The 18,391-nt window shown below is 40.6% G+C and overlaps 1 protein-coding gene across 1 annotated transcript in view; it reads left to right on the top strand.

The window, feature by feature from the left end:
- Window positions 1-18,391, top strand: part of myo10 (myosin X) — a 264,144-nt gene extending 245,753 nt beyond the window's left edge. The window contains exons 31-41 of the mRNA XM_073023868.1: window positions 719-861; window positions 3,822-4,016; window positions 4,926-5,083; window positions 6,958-7,081; window positions 9,052-9,349; window positions 9,882-10,086; window positions 10,585-10,721; window positions 12,443-12,554; window positions 13,484-13,939; window positions 14,967-15,158; window positions 17,171-18,391. Coding sequence (XP_072879969.1) covers window positions 719-861; window positions 3,822-4,016; window positions 4,926-5,083; window positions 6,958-7,081; window positions 9,052-9,349; window positions 9,882-10,086; window positions 10,585-10,721; window positions 12,443-12,554; window positions 13,484-13,939; window positions 14,967-15,158; window positions 17,171-17,257 — 2,107 coding nt within the window. The 3' untranslated portion in view covers window positions 17,258-18,391. The remainder of the gene's footprint in view (window positions 1-718; window positions 862-3,821; window positions 4,017-4,925; window positions 5,084-6,957; window positions 7,082-9,051; window positions 9,350-9,881; window positions 10,087-10,584; window positions 10,722-12,442; window positions 12,555-13,483; window positions 13,940-14,966; window positions 15,159-17,170) is intronic.

Below are 18,391 nucleotides of genomic sequence, written 5' to 3'. Positions count from 1 at the left end.
AAGCATTTCCTCTCCATCCGCAAAAAAGGGAATTTCCTGGTGGCCAACCATTTTAATTCCTATCCCATTCCCATTTCGGCATGTAGCTCCAAGGCCCCCTCCTCTGCCACAATGAGGCCACTGTCAGGTGGAGGAGCAACGTTTTATGTTCCATCTAGGTAGCCTTCAACTTGATGGCATGGACATCAATTTCTGAACTTTCTGGTAATTTTTTTTCCTCTCTCACTTCTTCAATTCCATACTCTGACCTATTTTCCTCACCTGCCTATCCACTCCCCCTGGTGCCCCTCCTCCTTCCCATGGTCCACTCTCCTCTCCCATCAGATTCCTTCTCCAATCATTTGCCTTTTCCGCCTATCACCTTCCAGCTTCTTACTTCATCCCCCTTACCCTTTCCCACCTGTCTTCACCTATCACCTTCCAGCATCTTACTTCATCCCCCTTACCCCTTCCCACCTGTCTTCACCTATCACCTTCCAGCTTGTCCTCTTTCCCCACTCACTCACCTTTCTATTCTTCCCCCTTCCTTTCCCATTGTCATGAAGGACCTTGGCCCGAAATGTTGACTGTTTATTCATTTCCATAGATGATGCCTGAGCCGCTAAGTTCCTCCAGTGTTTTAGCGATGTAATTCTATCTGCTAGCCCACTGTGATGTTTTAATTAGGTATAATGTCCATTCATCTCATGTATAACTCATACATTTTTTGTGTTTGTAGACCCAACTCATTTGTGATTATCACAGCAAACCGCATCTTGCACTGTAATGCAGATACACCAGAGGAGATGCATCATTGGATAACTTTACTGCAGAGGGTCAAGGGAGACACCAGAGTAGAGGGACAGGAGTTCATTGTCAGAGGTAAGAAGGTGGTTGGACAGTTACCAGTCTAAGGTACAGGGTACTAGTTCTTGTCAATCTAAACTGTAATCTGGTAAAAACAGATCTTTTTTGCTGTGCCTAACTCTTCCTGTTAATGGGGTTCAGTGCCCATCACCTATGTTTTCTGGGAATGTTTAACATCTGCATTATGCTGTTCTCATATTTATACAGTCAATAAGGGCTTTGCCAAGGGAATGGGAATCGGGATGCAGCATAGGGAAGGAGAGATACTGTTCCCAGAAGATTGGAATACCATTAAAATACAAAATAGTGCAGTATTAGATTGGCCTAGTAGTTCAAGAGAGAATACAAGATGATTTGGTGGATCTTTACAAAACACCTAAAACACTTTTTGAGCTAAGTCCCAAAAGCCAAATCAAGACAGGAGTAGGTACTAACAGTTCAGAATCAGAATCAGGTTTATTATCACCGGCATGTGTCATGAAATTTGCTAACTTAACAGCAGCAGTTCAAAGCAATACATAATCTAGCAGAGAAAAATTAATAATAATAAATAAACAAGTAAATCAATTACATATGTTGAATAGTTTAAAAAACATGCAAAAACAGAAATACTGTTTTTATATTAAAAAGTAAGGTAGTGTCCAAAGATTCAATGTCCATTTAGGAATCGGATGGCCGAGGGGAAGAAGCTGTTCCTGAATAGTTGAGTGTGTGTCTTCAGGATTCTGTATCTCCTACCTGATGGTAACAGTGAGAAAAGGGCATGCCCTGGGTGCTGGGGGTCCTTAATAATGGACGCTGCCTTTCGGAGACACCGCTACCTAAGGATATCCTGGGTACTTTGTAGGCTATTACTCAAGATGGAGCTGACTAGATTTACAACCTTCTGCAGCTTCTTTCGGTCCTGTCCAGTAGCCTCTCCATACCAGACAGTGATGCAGCCTGTCAGAATGCTCTCCACAGTACAACTATAGAAGTTTTTAAGTGTTTTGAGTTTTTAAGTTCCCAGAATGCTGGAAAGAGTTCACATCTCAAGGTTTAAGGCAGAATGTTGTTGGCTGGAGTTGAGAGTGCCATTGTTCAATTATAGTCATTAATTCAATTATTGTTCAATTATAGTTATTCAATTAGAATCCTGTCTTTTCAGCAAAACAGGACTCTACCCGATCAGCCCCTGCCCTTCCACGTATACATAAATCCTCTCCCATATGCTTTTCTTCAACAACATCCATACAACTGACATAAGATTCGTCAACCTGTAATCACTTGGCTTATCCCTGATGTCTTAAATAAAGGAACAACATTAGCTATCATCCAGTGTTTTAGCACCTCACCCATAGCTTATGAAGGTCCACAACTTTCATTCCAGGCCACAGCTTACTCCACTTTTGCTTATTGTAACCTGGGATAGATTCCTTTGGGCCCTGGAGATTTATCAACATTGCTATGTACCAGCTGACTCAGTCACACAGCCTCAGTTAGTCACATGTAGCAGAGGCTTGCATGACCATAAACAAGTAGAGGGGAGGATAAACATGGTCTGTGTTCCCTCCCCTACATTATATTTCCTACTAACACCAGGTTTCTCAATACCAGCATGCAAACTCCACAAAATCTTCTCAATTCACTGGAAGGAGAAGCATATCAATGATGGTTTCACCCTCCAAGCCAACACCCAGTACTAATGTCCTAGCTGCACTCAGTGAACTGCTTTGAGCTGGCCATGTTGCTCATATGCCTGACTCCAGACTCCCAAGAGAGATGCTGTATTTCAGAATCTGTCCTGGGAGGTATCAGCAGGCAGACAGGAAAAATGCAAAAATCACTTTGAAGGGCAACCATCAGCAATCTCTGGTCCATAGTATTCAAAGTGGAGAACTTCAAGACCAGTATCAGGAGCGGAGAGAGGCCCTATGAAAGTGTCAGAAGGCAGATGCCACATCACACCATCCGGCACAACCTGCTATGTCTGTGGAGGAGTCTGCACTTCTCACATTACCCGCATCAGTCACATCAGAACCAAGTGAAAGTTGGTCACTCCTGATCTCGGAAGAAGAGAGCAGCAATGATTTTTGAAAAAGCCTTAAAACTTGCACTGCTTTTTAGCTGAAAGATACATCACCTGGATTGTAAAGGAGCTACTCCTTCCATTAACCATACTTGGGGCATTTAATTCAAGCATCACATAATAATATACTTTTCATCTGTTGCACTGAACCGAAATATAATGCTGAAAGAGAAGGTTAATTTGCAAGCAGTTAATGAATGGTTTCTTGTTGGTTGGTTTGTAATGAGTTCACAATATTAGTCTACTATTTTGTGATATACTTCTAGTTTTTGAAGCTGATTATGGTCCCTGGAGTTTACCACTGTAGATAGTTTGTACATTGTTAATGATAGCTAATTGACCACAGGGTGGATGAGCTGTAGAATTTGAAGGGTTGGCGAAAGACAAAAATGAGACTTGTATGTGATTAATGTAAATTGTGCGTGATGGACAGGCCAGGGCTTATTTCCATTATCAGTCAGCACTGACTGTAGGGCTCGTATCTGTTCTCTATCTGCTTTGTATTCTGTGTTGCAGGTTTATGATTATTATGGTAACTAGTCTCATGTGAGTGGGAGCATAGTAAAGCAAAGGGAATAAGTTATGTACTCTTGCTTATTTTGGGGCAGTTTGTAGCTTGGGGCTGGCGAAAGTTGTATCTTTCACTGACTGCTGAGGTAACACTTAAATTGTATGTTTGCTAATTGCTAATAAAGGATTGAATAAAAGGTTTGACTCTGGAGCAATCATTTCATTGGAGCTGAGGGCGCGTCACGCAAGTACGGCAACCCCACGGGATTGCAAGCTAGTGGCAATTGTTTTGTTTTTGGATTGGTTTTGCTGTTACATTGACTTTTTGCGAGTTCCTTTTCTACCTGTTTGAGTTGTGATTGTGAAACTGTAACGTTGTCTTTTTGCACTTTGGAAGGGTGGCTACATAAAGAAGTGAAGAATGGTGGGAAGGGCAACTCTCTGAAGCTGAAGAAGCGTTGGTTTGTACTGACCTATAACTCACTGGACTACTACAAGAGCTGTGAGAAGAACATGACCAAGCTGGGGACCCTGGTTCTGAACAGTCTCTGCTCAGTTGTGCAGCATGATGAGAAGTTTTTTAAAGAAACTGGTAGGTGCCCCTGTCCCTGGTCCTTTTCTTATGTGACTATAATTTTAATACTGGCATTTCAGTATTAAATACCAGTATCCATGTGATGAGTGTTGCAACACCTTAAACTACATGTATAGGTATGTTTGTAAGATCAGTAGATTGCTATAACAGAATGATTGCATCCTGAAACTGATCACCATTAGCACAGCAGCAGTTCAAGTAGAGATGTTTTGTAACCCTGTTCATGTGTCAGGGGGCTGGTGTGATTCACACTGTGAATCTCTGTTCGTTCCAGAGCAGAATGAAAAGTGATAAGATTTTTTTTAAAACTCAATCATCAGTTGAGTTCAAATTCCTTCTGTGTCTCAGTATTATTTGGGTTCTGCTTGTTAATGCCTTTTTTAATCCAGTGTACCCAACTAAGTTTTGCACCAGGAAACCAGATCAGGCCCACAACATCAACATCAATAGCTTGCTGTGCTGAAGTGCATAACCCATATCATGTAAATTTTATCACTTCAGGATCAAGCTTGTTTGGTTATCTGGATATAAAGCATGCGCCAATCTCAATGTGAATTGTTACCATGTACAGGCTGCCCCTTGTACATGGGGTCAGGTGGGTGGAGGTGTTGAGTTCCTAAGAAATATTACAATTTTCTATGACACAAAATCTGTGCATGCATCAAGAAATGTGAGCTGAAAACAAATTGTATATTTCTTTATTTCTTTCACATATATTCTGTAAAAGCGAATTTATCTTAAATTTTTGGAGGTGATTTGAGAATTCTGTTAAAAAAATTGATTTTCTATAACTCGAAGGTCACAACATGGGGGTCACCTGTAATTTTAATAAAATTTCAAACAGTTTTACTTTTTGCCTATGTTGTACTTTCTCTTTTAATAACACATTTGGTTGTGAATTGTAAGGTTACTGGAGTACTACGATATATGGCCGTAAGCATTGCTACCGTCTTCACTCAAAGTTGTTGAATGAGGTAGCCAAGTGGACAAATGCCATCCAGAATGTTATTGACACTAAACCACCTATCGACACACCCACACAGCAACTTATTCAGGATATCAAGGTAAGAAAATGTCTGAATCAAATTGTATCTCAGTGAAACAGCTTGCTCCTTAATGTTATAGCAGGTGTGATAAATATTGTATAATATGAATCACTAAAGTTTTGACCTGTCCGATCTTGAGTTATGGCACTGAATGTCATTACTGTGTGTGATTAAAACTGTTGGGTATAATTCCTTAATTGTTTCCACTGGCCATGTCTGCTAAAAGGAGAGCTAGTGAGATATCTTCAAATCAGTTAATGGTGTTTCACATGGATGATCCAACCCTGCAGGCTCTAGGTCACCCTGGTTACTTCCATAGCCCAAACCAAACCCAAAGTGCAGGGATGAAAGTGACACCCTCCTGCTGATGTTGGGTAACAGGGAGCAGTGGTCTCTGAGCTGTTTCGATAGGTGAACATGGGTGTTTTTGTCGTCAGCAGAGGGATGCAGTGTGAACAGCAACAGTGCCAGTGTGGTTGTTGAACAGGCCAATCACACTAATTCAGATTGCCAGGCAATTTGCACAGGTGGACAATAAGAAGAACCCCATCGATGCTTGAGTTAGTTTTATTGCCACAGCCCAGATCGACCAAGCGGTAATTTGAGGATTGAGCTGTGGAATTTTTCTGCTTGTGGTACAGCCACATAAATTGGAGCAAAAGTGGTGGTTCAGTCCCTCTAGCCTGTTCAGCCATTTGGTTGGCTGAATGGCCCCAGGTTCACCATCCCAGCAGAGGTCTCACTTGACCTATGATTTAATCGTCTGCTGACTTCTGTGCAGGCAGACTTCCAAACTGCTGTGTTTGTCCAGAATTTATTCAATTATCCCACTGGCTAACCACCATACCGTGTGTCTCTTGCCCCTCTAGTCAATATGATTTGTTTCTCTGTCCTGCAAACACTTATCACATTGGAGACCCCAAGTGGATCACTTTTTAAAAAATAAAGTCTCTGAGGCAATATAAATTTGGCCTGTGCATCTGTACATAGACATTTTAAACCCAAGTGTTCTAGAAGTAGATTTGCACCACTTGTACATGCATTCCAAAACCACGTAATCTGGTGTATGAGTTGTTCTCAGGAACTTGGGTTTTTGAAAGACTTTTCTTGGTTCTTCTTGGGGTTTTTTGGTCTTGATAATTATGGTGGAAATTTTAACTGAAATTTTGAACTGCAAGTTATTCCATTAACTCTTTCATGGCTTCAGGTTTAGTGAAATGGTGCCTGGAGCAGGCTGCCAGGGACTGTGGTGGGAGCAGTCAGATGGTACCATTTAAAAGGCTTTTAGATATGTAGGAAACGGAGGATATAGACAATGTTTAGGCAAAAGAAATTTAGTTTAATTTGGCATCATGTTTGACACAGAAATCAGGGACTGTTTCTATGAAATAGGAAGAAACGCAGAACAAGCATTCAGTTCTACCAGGTTTATCCTTGCTGGACAATGCCACTGATTATATAGGTTTTAATTTTTGCCATATCCCATCTTTTTAAACTCATTCGAAGCATATGCAGCAAGTCAGCTGAACAGTGGCTTTCACTGCTATGAGTTACTCTGGCCAGAATTTAATGTGCTATTTAGGTTGAGTCCTAAGCAGAGCTTTATGCTCCCTCTTCATCTCATCATCAGCAAATTTGGAATGTAAATATTGCTCTTCCTGTTTCAAATAAAATATTGCAACATCTAGTGGAACACTTTGTGTCCCACTTTCTGTGCCTGAAGCTCTACTTGGCAGGAGTACAGTGATACAACAGTGCTTGCTGTTGCATCTCTGAGTACAAGGCTCCAAGATGTTAGGTGCCTTATGTGGTTGACTGTAGCATCAGATACCTGATGTGATTTTGAGCAACTGGAAAAAGGAATTTAATTCTATCTCTATTCTGTATTTTAGGAAAACTGCTTGAATATTGAAGTTGTGGAACAAATCTACAAAAGGAACCCGATCTTACGATACACACACCATCCTCTGCATTCCCCACTTCTTCCACTACCTTATGGAGACATCAATTTGAGTTGTAAGTTTACAAAAAATTTAAATGCCCACAGCATTTCTAGAGTTTCTATTTATTACATAATTTCAGTGTAATGAAACATCCCAAAAGTCAAATAAAATCAGACACCAAGCCATATAATACAGTATTCAAAAAGAATCAAATTGGAAAACAAGGAATGCTGAAAGTGCAGGAACATAGGAAGGCTCAGGGGTGGGTTGGGGAATTCTAGAGTGCATAACTCCGATGTACAAGAAGCTGCAACTGGAAGATGTGTGTGCTTTGAGATTGAAGGAGGTTCCAGATGTGGAAGAAGTGGAGGTCATGGTAGGAATTAAAAATGAGGCTGACGCTGATAAAATTGTGGCATCAATAGGACTGTAGCTAATATATGTCACTGAGTCCTGGGGTTAAGGATGAAAATGGACTTCATTCTTTGGGATATGGGCTGCAGAGGTTTGAATGGTAGGGGAAGGTCAGCCAGCAAAACACTAGTAGTTAAATCTAAAAGTAGCAAACATGGGTGAAGTTCTCAGCAGCAGGATCATCTGAAACTGATATTGATAAATATTGTTCAATGAGAAAGACTAGAAGCTCAGCCTGGCCTTTTTAGGAGTGACTCACTCTCAAACCTCTGTAGATGCTGCCTGGTTCCTCTCACCGTTTTGTGTGTTCCTGCTCTGGTATTCTAGCACCTACTGAACCTCTTGAGTTTATTAAAACTACTCCTTGTTTAGGAAATACCATTTGCTGTTTGGTCCATGCCTCTCAGCAGAATGTCTGAATTTGGGAGGTGATACGAATGTGGTGGAGAGATGGAGATGGAATATTTCAGGAGGGGATGAATCTTTATTGGAAACTTATCCCAGGACTGATAGAGTGACAGGGCTACAAGAACTCTGATTGTCTTTGCCATGGATCAAGGTGTAACTAATATCAAAGGAGGGAGGTTGTGGCAGGCTTCAGAATACTTTTCCTGTCTATTTGGTGGAAACATCTGTTCATCTACAATGAGATTGCAGCAGACAAGAATGCTGCCAGTACAATTGAGCTGAATGCCATCCTTATGCCAGTAGAACAAAATGTGTTTCTGGACATGACTGAGCATTTAATTGAGGAATAGATGACAGTCAAGAAAAGATATTTGAGGAACATCAGAGGGAATCACCCAGGACAACAAAGAGAACTATCAGAGGTCAGTTTGGTTAAAGCTCGTAGGTAGAGGCAGCCCAAACAGGCCAGTTTGCAGTCTGGGAATTGTATCCTAGAATGTTTACAATGGTCACAGTTCATCACATTGTACATTTGTGATTTGTGACCGTGGTAAAGGTGATTTTGATAAATGAGCAGGAGCTTCGTTGAAGAAAAAGTTATGAACTTGGGGGTGCAGTGGAGGAGCAGCAATTTCAAGGATTTTGAAGGGAAAATGGACAAGATAGCGGAATTGGGCATGGATATTTTTGGTGGGTGATGATACAGGTTTGAAAGGGAAGCAGGCAGCAGCCACAAAGATGGAATGAATGGTAACATAGGACCAGGAAAGGGTAAGTTTACAAAATGTAGCTACTTGAGAAGAATGGAGAACTTTAAATAATTATATGGAATCATAGTAATTTTCTCTGCAGTAAAACAAGGATGTCTGAATACACTGTACTGCTTTTATTACATAAAACGTTTCCAAATTGAGGAATAAGGTGCCTTTCCCTTTAGTTCTTTGGACTGCAGATATTGACCAATATTAAAGATAGATAGTTAATGTTGTGACCAACCAGCTTCTGAACACTCCCATTAAAATCACTCCTCTCTTCCCAAAAGGTCCACCTCTGCAGCAATGTATCTTAATTCAGAAATAATGGACCTGAACTTGCATTTTGTCAATGCAGGGAATAGTTACAGGAACAATGTATGTCTCTATGCAATTATATTTGTAACCCCTGTTGTTTTTCACAAAAATAAACTAACCCTTAATTTCTGTTGATTGTTCTGATTTCTAGTGCTGAAAGAAAAGGGTTACACAACCCTACAGGAAGAAGCCATCAAACTCTTCAATTCTTTGCAGCAGATCGAGTCGGTTTCTGACCCTATTCCCATCATACAAGGCATTCTGCAGACAGGGCAGGATCTGCGGCCCCTGCGGGATGAGTTCTACTGTCAACTTATCAAACAAACAACCAAAGCGCCTCAGCCAGGGAGCTTGAGCAACTTGCGCTGTTGGCAGTTACTTACCTGCATGAGCTGTACATTTCTGCCCTGCCGTGCCGTCCTCAGATACCTCAAGTTTCACCTCAAAAGGTACAATCTTTGTACACTTTCATGATTTTTAAAAAAATCCTGATCTCTCAATTTATCTTCTTATGGCCCTTGTACTTTATCTGTCTACCTAAGTTGCCCTTTCTCTGGAACTATGTCACTAGGCTTTGTATTCTGTCACTGTTTTCCCTCTGGTACTCGCTCAGTGTACTTATAAATGGAATGATTTGTCTGGATGACATGCAAACAGTGCTTAAAACTGCATCTTGATCTCAGTACATGTGACAATAATAAATCATTTGCCAATTACCATTCCATATCAATTTAATGGAAATATTTGCTAATCTGTTGCTGCAAGTCACTTTACTTGCCCTAATAATGACTGTGTAACTAGTGAGCTGTGTTAATCATATTGTCATCAAATTCATTTAAATTCTTATTTTGGTTTTTAATTATAAAAGCTCAGAATCTGATTTGGATATTTTAATGTATCCAAAATGTGGGTTTCTTCATAGTGCACCTCCATAATGTGATCTGCCTGATTCCAACAATTGCAATCTGTTTCTGTGTCTAGGATACGAGACCAGTTTGCAGGGGAGTTGGAGAAATATGCAATATTTATATATGAATCACTGAAGAAAACAAAAACTAGGGAGTATGTGCCATCTCGAGAAGAAATAACAGCCTTGATCAACAGGCAAGAAATGACGACGACGGTTTACTGCCACGGAGGAGGTTCCTGTAAAATCACAATTAATTCCCATACAACTGCTGGGGAGGTAAGGGTTCATGATGGAAGAAAAGTGGTCAGTGTCACTTTGCACGTGGATCGCATGTAATGTTAAATGGATTGGAAAATCAATAAACTTTAGCACAAATTAATGCAACGGGAACTCTTCTGAACAATTTTTTTGTGTAGTAGTGCCTCTTTGAAAATCTCTTGTCTATATATCCAGAGGTAGAAAGTAGTAAACCTGTCTCTTACCTACGTCTCCTCATCTTGTCTTTGTTACTTCTATCCACATCTTGGTATTAAAGAGGGAAGAGTCTTCCTTGTGTATCTTTTGTATCAGTCCCTGGGTAGTAAGGCGAGATTGGAGGTGCGAGATTCAGCTTCCTGATGGTAAATAATAATAAAGTTTCTTCTCTGGGTAATCTCAAGTTCATTACTTCTGGCAATAAGGACTAAGATGGTTTCTTTAAAGTAGAAGTATAAAATACAGAATAACAGTTTTAAAGGGGAAAAATGCAAATAGTTTTGTTTTTCTTTTCTTCAGGTTGTTGAGAAGCTGATTCGTGGACTGGCCATAGAGCACAGTAGAAATATGTTTGCTCTCTTTGAACACAAGGGTACTACTGCTAAAGCAATTGAAGGCAGAACAGTTGTAGCTGATGTTTTGGCAAAATTTGAAAAGTAAGTACTACTCCCTCAGGTAATCCATGCGTGCAGTATCTCCAAACTAATAAAGAAGGCATCTATTATTTTAATTGGGTAAAATAAATACAGCGTGATTGGTTAAAGTAATTTTTGAGCAGTGAAAGATGGCGGGTATGGGAGGATTGGAGATTGCCAATACAGACAGTCCCCAAGTTATGAACAAGTTCTGTTCCTGAGTCTGTCTTTCAGTCAGATTTGTACGTAAGTCGGAACAGGTACATCCAGTATTATTTAGCATCAGTTAGTCAAACATTTGTCTTAGTATATAATATATATTTTACCTTTCTATGCATATAAAACACTTAAGAAACGTATGTATTTCAATAACTAAACCACTGCGTTGCTTAGTGATAATTGTAGCTTTCATCAGGGCAGGGCCTTTCACATACTTCATTATTCTCACTTTATCCTTTACCTGTATCCTTTACCTGTATCCTTTAAAGTTGTTCCGATTGTTGACCAATTGTAGCCTAAAGCTTTTCCAATGACCAATGGCATTTCACCTCGTTCCAATCGCTTTATTATTTCCACTTTATTTTCAATCGCGATCATTTTCCATCAACAGAACAGAAAACTGGATTTTATATTCTATCGCTGAGCAGCAGTGAACCGTCTGATTGGCCTATCAGATTGGCCTTTAGGAACTAGCTGACTTGATCAGCATTTCTGATCTGGCTATTGTTCACGATGGCACTTAATAAAAAAATACAGCAGCAGCCGTGGGCAGTGGGTCTTGTGCTGCTCCGGGTCCTAAAGTCCACCCACACGGAGAAAGGTTAAATGGGACAAGTGGGGGCGGTGCTGACTGGAAAAGGGGGGTCAGGGTGAGTCTTGCTAAGAAATATTTAAGCCAAATACGAAGTTACACATTCAACACAGTGTTAACGGCAATGACTTAAAATGGCGGACGGCATCGTGATCAGACTTAAAATGGCGGACGGCGTTCTCCTTCCTCCGCTCGTAAGTACAGGTTGTCCGTAAGTTGGATGTTCGTAACTCGGGGACTGCCTGTAGTGGAGAGATTTGGAGCAAGGCTTTGGCTTAATTTACTGAGAGATTTGCGAAACTCGGAAGATACAGTTCTACTCCTCTTAGTCCACAGTGCTGTAAAGGCACACAGTTGATAGATCTTGACTTGCCTTGTCTTGCCGCAGAAATAGGGAGGGACTTGCAGGCATTCCTGCTGTTCAGTGAATCTCCTCCTTGTTTTGTAACAGGTGGAACACCTGAGGTAACAAACTGCATGGGGTTGGCCAGTGGGAGCGCATTGATAACTCATTCAGCCAGTGAGGTCTAATCCCGGCGTGGGAAGACACTCATTTCTCAGCAGAGTTGTGTAACCATGCTGGAGCTATGTAGCAGTACCTATGTACTATGTAACTGCACTAAAATAGTTGCCAAGTATAAACCAGGTTGGCTGGCACTCTTGGATGTCTGACAACTTCAAAACTTTAAGAAAAAAGTCATTTGCAGAGTGTTCATCAGGTGACCTGATAAGCTTCTTCAGCACCCTCACGAGTGTGACAAACGTTCTGCTGGAAGAGCTGAAGGTGGAGTCTTTTGACTAGCTGAGTTCCTCCAGCATCAGCAGTCTCACATCTCCATCATAACAAGTGGGCGGCATAATCACTTACAACTTGAGTGCAGATACCTGCAGAATTGTTGACTAATTATAGTCGTTTTTTTCCGCTATCCAGAGCTGCTGCCACTTCAGGTGATTCATGGAAATTCTACTTCAAACTCTACTGTTTCCTTGACACTGAAAACATACCAAAAGATAGTGTGGAATTTGCCTTCATGTTTGAACAGGTATGGCCAAAGGAAGCCTTAATCTGGTAAACTAAGAAAAACAAAGAGACACATTTCTCCAACAATACTGTGTTGCAATCAGATGTGGCAGGTAACCATTGCACGTGACTCTTAAAGATTCTGAATGTGAGTAAGAGCACCAAATAGAAAGGCAAGGATTTTAACCGTCTCCCACATTGCAGAAATTGCTCCTCTGGATCACTGCCATTTTGGGGGGATTAGATAGATTCTCATCAATGGAAGATTATTGTTTAATTCGCTGTTGCTTCAGTGCACTTTTTTAAAATGTGCATGCTGATGAGTGAGCATAGTTATCTACAGAAATAAACCCAGCCGTAGCTTTTTATTAAGGCCAGGAACTTGATGAAATTGGGTGAATTGATGTTGCTTTCTGATTTATATAATCACTTGCCATATTCCCACTGAAGTTTAAACCATCCATGAATAATACCAGGAGACAGGAAGCAGCACTGTGCGCTAATGAGGATAGCCATTGCCTCAGGGCTCCAGTAACCGGAGTTCAAATCTGACTCCAGTGCTGATGGGTGGAGTTTTCCCAAATGCTGTGTGATTGTTGGGTCCTCAGGTGCTCCAGTTCACTACCACCCCTTTCCCCATCACATCCCAAACATGTGGAGGCTGGTAGATTATTTGGCAGCTACAGATTGCACCTAGTCTGTAAGTGAAAAGCAGAACCTGTAGGGAGAGTAAATGAATGCTTATGGGTTGACATGCTCTCAATGGGCAAAAGAGCATGTTTGTATGTTTTATGAGAGACTTCTCTAATATGTAGAACTATGGAATTTTCAAATCCATAAATGTTCATCAGGAATTTATAATTATAATTATCTATTTATAATTTATAATTATCTCAACATGAGATTATAATTTTATCAATAACAATTTATTTTGTTTATTTTGACTACTAGGCTCACGAAGCAGTTATTCACGGTCACTATCCTGCCCCTGAAGAAACCTTGCAGTATTTGGCAGCCTTGAGACTTCAGTTCATGCAGGGGGATTACTCCATGCATGCTACACTGCCAGAAATGGAAGAGGTGTTTCCGATGAAGAGACTAAAGACACGAATCACACAATCAACCAGAAGCTTTGCTCCTTCTGCAGATCGGAATGAGAAGAAACGATCCAGCTTCCTGGAGGGAACTTTGAGGCGGAGCTTCCGAGGAGGCTCCATCAGTCGAATGAAGTCAGATGATGAACAGATGATGGACATGTGGGTCAAGGAGGAGATTTCATCAGTTAGGACCAATATTATTGATAAGTGGAGAAAGATGCACGGAATGTCACAAGAGCAGGCAATGTTCAAGTACATGGCTTTAATAAAAGAGTGGCCAGGATATGGCTCAACTCTCTTTGATGTGGAGGTGAATACAAACGATTTCATGTGTTGAAATATAACAAGTGGTTCAAGTGATTTGTTATTATTGTCACATGTACCGATATATAGTTTTGCATGCCATCCATACAGGTAATTTCCAAACAAGCATTTCAAGGTAGTGAGCAATAACAATGCAGTCTGGCTTTACACTTACAGAGGCTCATGACAAGCAAGGTAGATTGTGAGATCAATAATTCATCTCGTTTTACATGAGCTCCATCTGAATAGTCATATTATGGCAGATAGAAAATGCCCTTGAGTTTGATAGTGTGTGTTTTCAAGCTTTACTGTTGGGGGGGAGGGGTGGATGGAGAGATAAGAGAAAATGATCAGGGTAGGAGGGGTCTTTGATCTTGCTTACTACTTCCCCAAGACAGTGGGAAATGTTGACAGTCCACAGAAGGGTCTCAGCCCTGAAGAAGCGTCTCGGCCTGAAAACATCAACGGTTTATTCATTTCCACAGATGCTGCCTGACCTGCTTGAGTTCCTCCACCATTTTGTGTGTGGTGCACAAAAGGGAGGCTGTTTTCTTTTGTGATGGCCTAACCTTTAGCCACAACTCACTGCAATTTCTTGTGGCCTTGGCTAGAGAATTTGCCGTACCAAGCTGTGGGCATTTGGATAGGAAGCTTCCTACGGTACATCAATAAAAATTAGTGAGGGTCATCAGAACATTCCAAAATTCCTCTGAGGAATGTGCTGGTGTGCTTTCTTAGTTATAGCAAAACAAATTGCAGAATTTCAAGTCAATGCTACTGTCAAGTCAATGTCCTCCAGCATGTTAAAGTTTATTTTTGCGGCAGTTACCTATTGCTTGTAAGTTTCTCAGACCTCAGTGTTACATCTGGGAAATGGGAAAGAACTCTGGCAAACAATTATTTTGCAGCAAATACAAAATTTATAAATGCATTTTAAAATATTCTTGTTAGGTATTTTCCAGTTCTTTAAAAAATATGCTTCCTTTCCTGAAATTTATGAGAAAGTGAATGGATATTATGTTATTTTTTTACAGTGCAAAGAAGGTGGTTTTCCCCAAGAACTATGGCTGGGTGTTTGTGCTGAATCTGTCTCTGTTTACAAGCGAGGAGAAGCCAGACCGCTGGAGACATTCCCATATGAAAGTATCCGGTCATTTGGAGCTCCAAACCCAAACACGTATAAATTTGTGGTCGAAGAGAGGGAATTGTTATTTGACACAACCGAGGTAAAGTAAAAAGCCTTTCGGTGTGAATGAATCAAATTGTCATTGTACAGGAAACATAATTTTCTCTCGTAGAGAGAGTTGCTAAGTTTTGGAACATGACCAAAAAAAATGATGGAACTTGATTCAATGAGAGTTTTCTGAATTCAGTTAGTTGTGTAATTGATGAGAATTAATTTGGAGAACAGTGGTAGAAGGATTGAAGAGTAGGCCAAATCAGAAAGATTTTTCTCAAAGAGCTGACAGAGACACAATAGGCTCCATTCATTGTTGGTATGCAAGAAGAATTTGTTTGTATCCAGTCGCTATGCCTGGTCTAATTGGAGCACTAATCTGAACTGAAGTATTCATTGGTTAAAAGAATACACAAGTTTCTAGTTTTGTTTTACCATTAAGGGGTAAGCTAGGCTTCCAATGGTGGCAGCAATATAAAACCTGGGTATTCTACAGAAAGAGATTCACCTCCTGGCACTCTAAAACCTTTCCATTATCCACAAATCACATGTCTGAAGCACAGTAGATTATTGTCCACTGACCTGGATGTCTATTAAATTCCTGAAGCTTGACCCCATCAGTGGCAAAGCAGGCTGCTTGACCGGTTCCAGCTTAAACATTCATTCCTTGGACCACTTGTGTATGGTGTTCCCGGTGTGTATCACCCACCACTACTGTTAACTGCCCAGTCTACTCCAACAGTACCTCCCATTACGCATCAGCTTCTTCCAACAAGCAAGAGCAATGGAACACTACCAGCAGCAGGTTCCATTCCAAGTCGAGCACTGTTCTGCTATGGGAATGTATCACTAGACCTACCTTATTACTCGGTGAAAATCTTGGAACTCCCTTCCCAACAGCACATTGAGAAGGCAGCTCACCACCACTTTCTCCAGTGCAGTTACAGATGGGCAATAAATACTGGCCTAAAGCACATTCCAAAAAAATTAGGAATAAAGCACTAGTTCTCTTCAAACATTACTTGCATCTACAGACTTTCACACTTTCATCTTCATCCAATTAAGGCACCTTCAATGTGTGTGAACACAGACCTTGGACTGCAACCTGCAGACCATGTTGCTGTCTGAAACAGAAAGGCACGAAGGTGGCGTGCAGTCTAATGGTGAATTATTGTCTTGTGATTACAAGACCCTGTTGGATATTGCTAATGTAAAATACTACAAGTCTGATTCATTGGAGAGACTGATGGCAAGGGTGCTACGTGGCCTCGGTTGTGGTGAGGATTAGGCCTCATGCCGCAGGCTTGTCTATTGCAGCCATCCAGGAGCGGAGGCACCAGAGGCAGTGTGGCATGGCATCCGTGCTGGCCTCTCCCATCGGTGCTGCCCACCGTTGCTCGATGGAAGATAAACTGGATTGCATGCATTTGCCTGCAGACTGATGAGAGGTTGTTCTTGCTGATAACACCCATGCACCACCATTTCATAGGACGTGTCATTCAGTAACTTAGGCTATGTTTATTTTTTTGTGTGACTGTATGTTTACTCCTATCTTATATGTGCTATATTTAGCTTGTGCTGCGTATGACTGTTGATACTGTGTTTTGCACCTTGGCCCTAGAGGAGTGCTTTTCTTTGGCTGTGTTCATTGGTATTCATGCATGGTTGAATGATAATCAAATTTGAACTTGAACTTCTCCTGTAAGATGGCACTTATTCATATTATAGTCACAGGTAGATGTAAAAGAAGGGATGGCCTATAAAAAGTTCAGTTCTACTTCCCAAGGCCCTGCCACTTGTGTAGGTCCTGCACTGGTTTGTCTTAGATAAAAGGCAACATCTTGCATTTGTCAGAATTAAATTCCATCTGCTATTCCTTGGCCCACTGACTCAGTTGATCAAGACACCATTGTGATATTAGGTAACCTTCTTCACTAGCATTAACTAAATAGAACCTTGAAATAATTTTGTAGGTAGTTAATGTACCAGTTCTGTACTGTATAACTCTGTGATAAACCAATGTCTTCAGAAGGTTTATAACTGTTGTATTTTATTGTACAGGTGGTGGATCTTGCCAAGCTTATGAAAGCTTATATCAGCATGATTGTGAAAAAGCGCTACAGTTCCTCATGTTCAGCAAGCAGCTAGCCACCACGAGATCTATTTTGCCAATGATGTCCTTCTATGAATTGTCTTCACATCCTACGTTTGCAGACTTTTTTTTCATTCAGAGGTGCTTGATACAAGCCATATTGGTTATGCAGGATAAAGTAAAGTTTGCTAAGGTCAGCAAGCGTGCTCTCCTGAGAAATACTGGGATTTTCAACAAGAACCTTTCTGTTCCAAAAGGAGTATCATATTTTTGACATTGCTTCTCAGGACTCCTGACCTTAATCAGCTCATATCCCTTATTGCCTTAACACACACTGCCTCTAAGCAGAGAACGTGCCTTACAGTTTTAAAAGTTACCTTGCTCTGAACAATGACTTGGATACAAAGACTGCTTTAAATCATGAGTGCTTGAATGAGGAAATCTAGGTTGGAGGGAACGACAGCTTTAAATATTAACCTGCTGAAGTGAAATCTACAAAACTTCTCCATATCTTTGCCTTTGGGAGAAAGGCAATCTGGTTCTCACTCTGAGTTAAAGAATAGAGTTGTTACCTGGAGCAACTTCTAGCTAAGTGTTAGCTACTCTTCTGCACTAAGACAATACTTTGTCCTGAGAGTAATGGTGGTGATTAAATGGGGTGCTGCAGGCAGCCACGCCCAAAGCCTACAGTCACACTCACCATTATTGAAACACATTTTTCACAGCATTTCTTTTGTGAAGGGAACTTGAATGTGCAATGTTGTATACAGTGTGTGTGTTTATGTATGTACATTTTGTTAGCAACGAAGATAGCAGTTTGATCTAAGCTATTACTTTTAATCAAGCATTTGGTCCTGACTAAATCCAAAAGTATGTAACTTTCTTAATTTGATCTTTACAAATCTCTGGGCTAAAGTCATACTGCAGTACGTTCCACCTGTAGTAGCTTCCTAAGCCTTCTATTTTCTCAGATGTTGTAGCTAACATAAATAAAATATTTATACAGTTACAAGCAATTTTGTATGCTTAAGTTAAATATAAAGTATATAAATGATAAATCTAGGAAATGTTTGCTGTTATAGTTTTTGCAACATGTAAAGAAAGACCTGTTCTATTAACAATGTATTAGCAAGAAGCAAAACACTGTTGAAGCTTGAAATCTGAAATAAAAGCAGAAAATGTTTGAAATA

The sequence above is a fragment of the Hemitrygon akajei genome, chromosome 20 (genome assembly GCF_048418815.1).
Source record: "Hemitrygon akajei chromosome 20, sHemAka1.3, whole genome shotgun sequence".
NCBI lineage: Eukaryota > Metazoa > Chordata > Chondrichthyes > Myliobatiformes > Dasyatidae > Hemitrygon > Hemitrygon akajei.
Note: the sequence above shows the minus strand (reverse complement) of the source record. Positions and strands in the feature narration are given on the sequence as shown.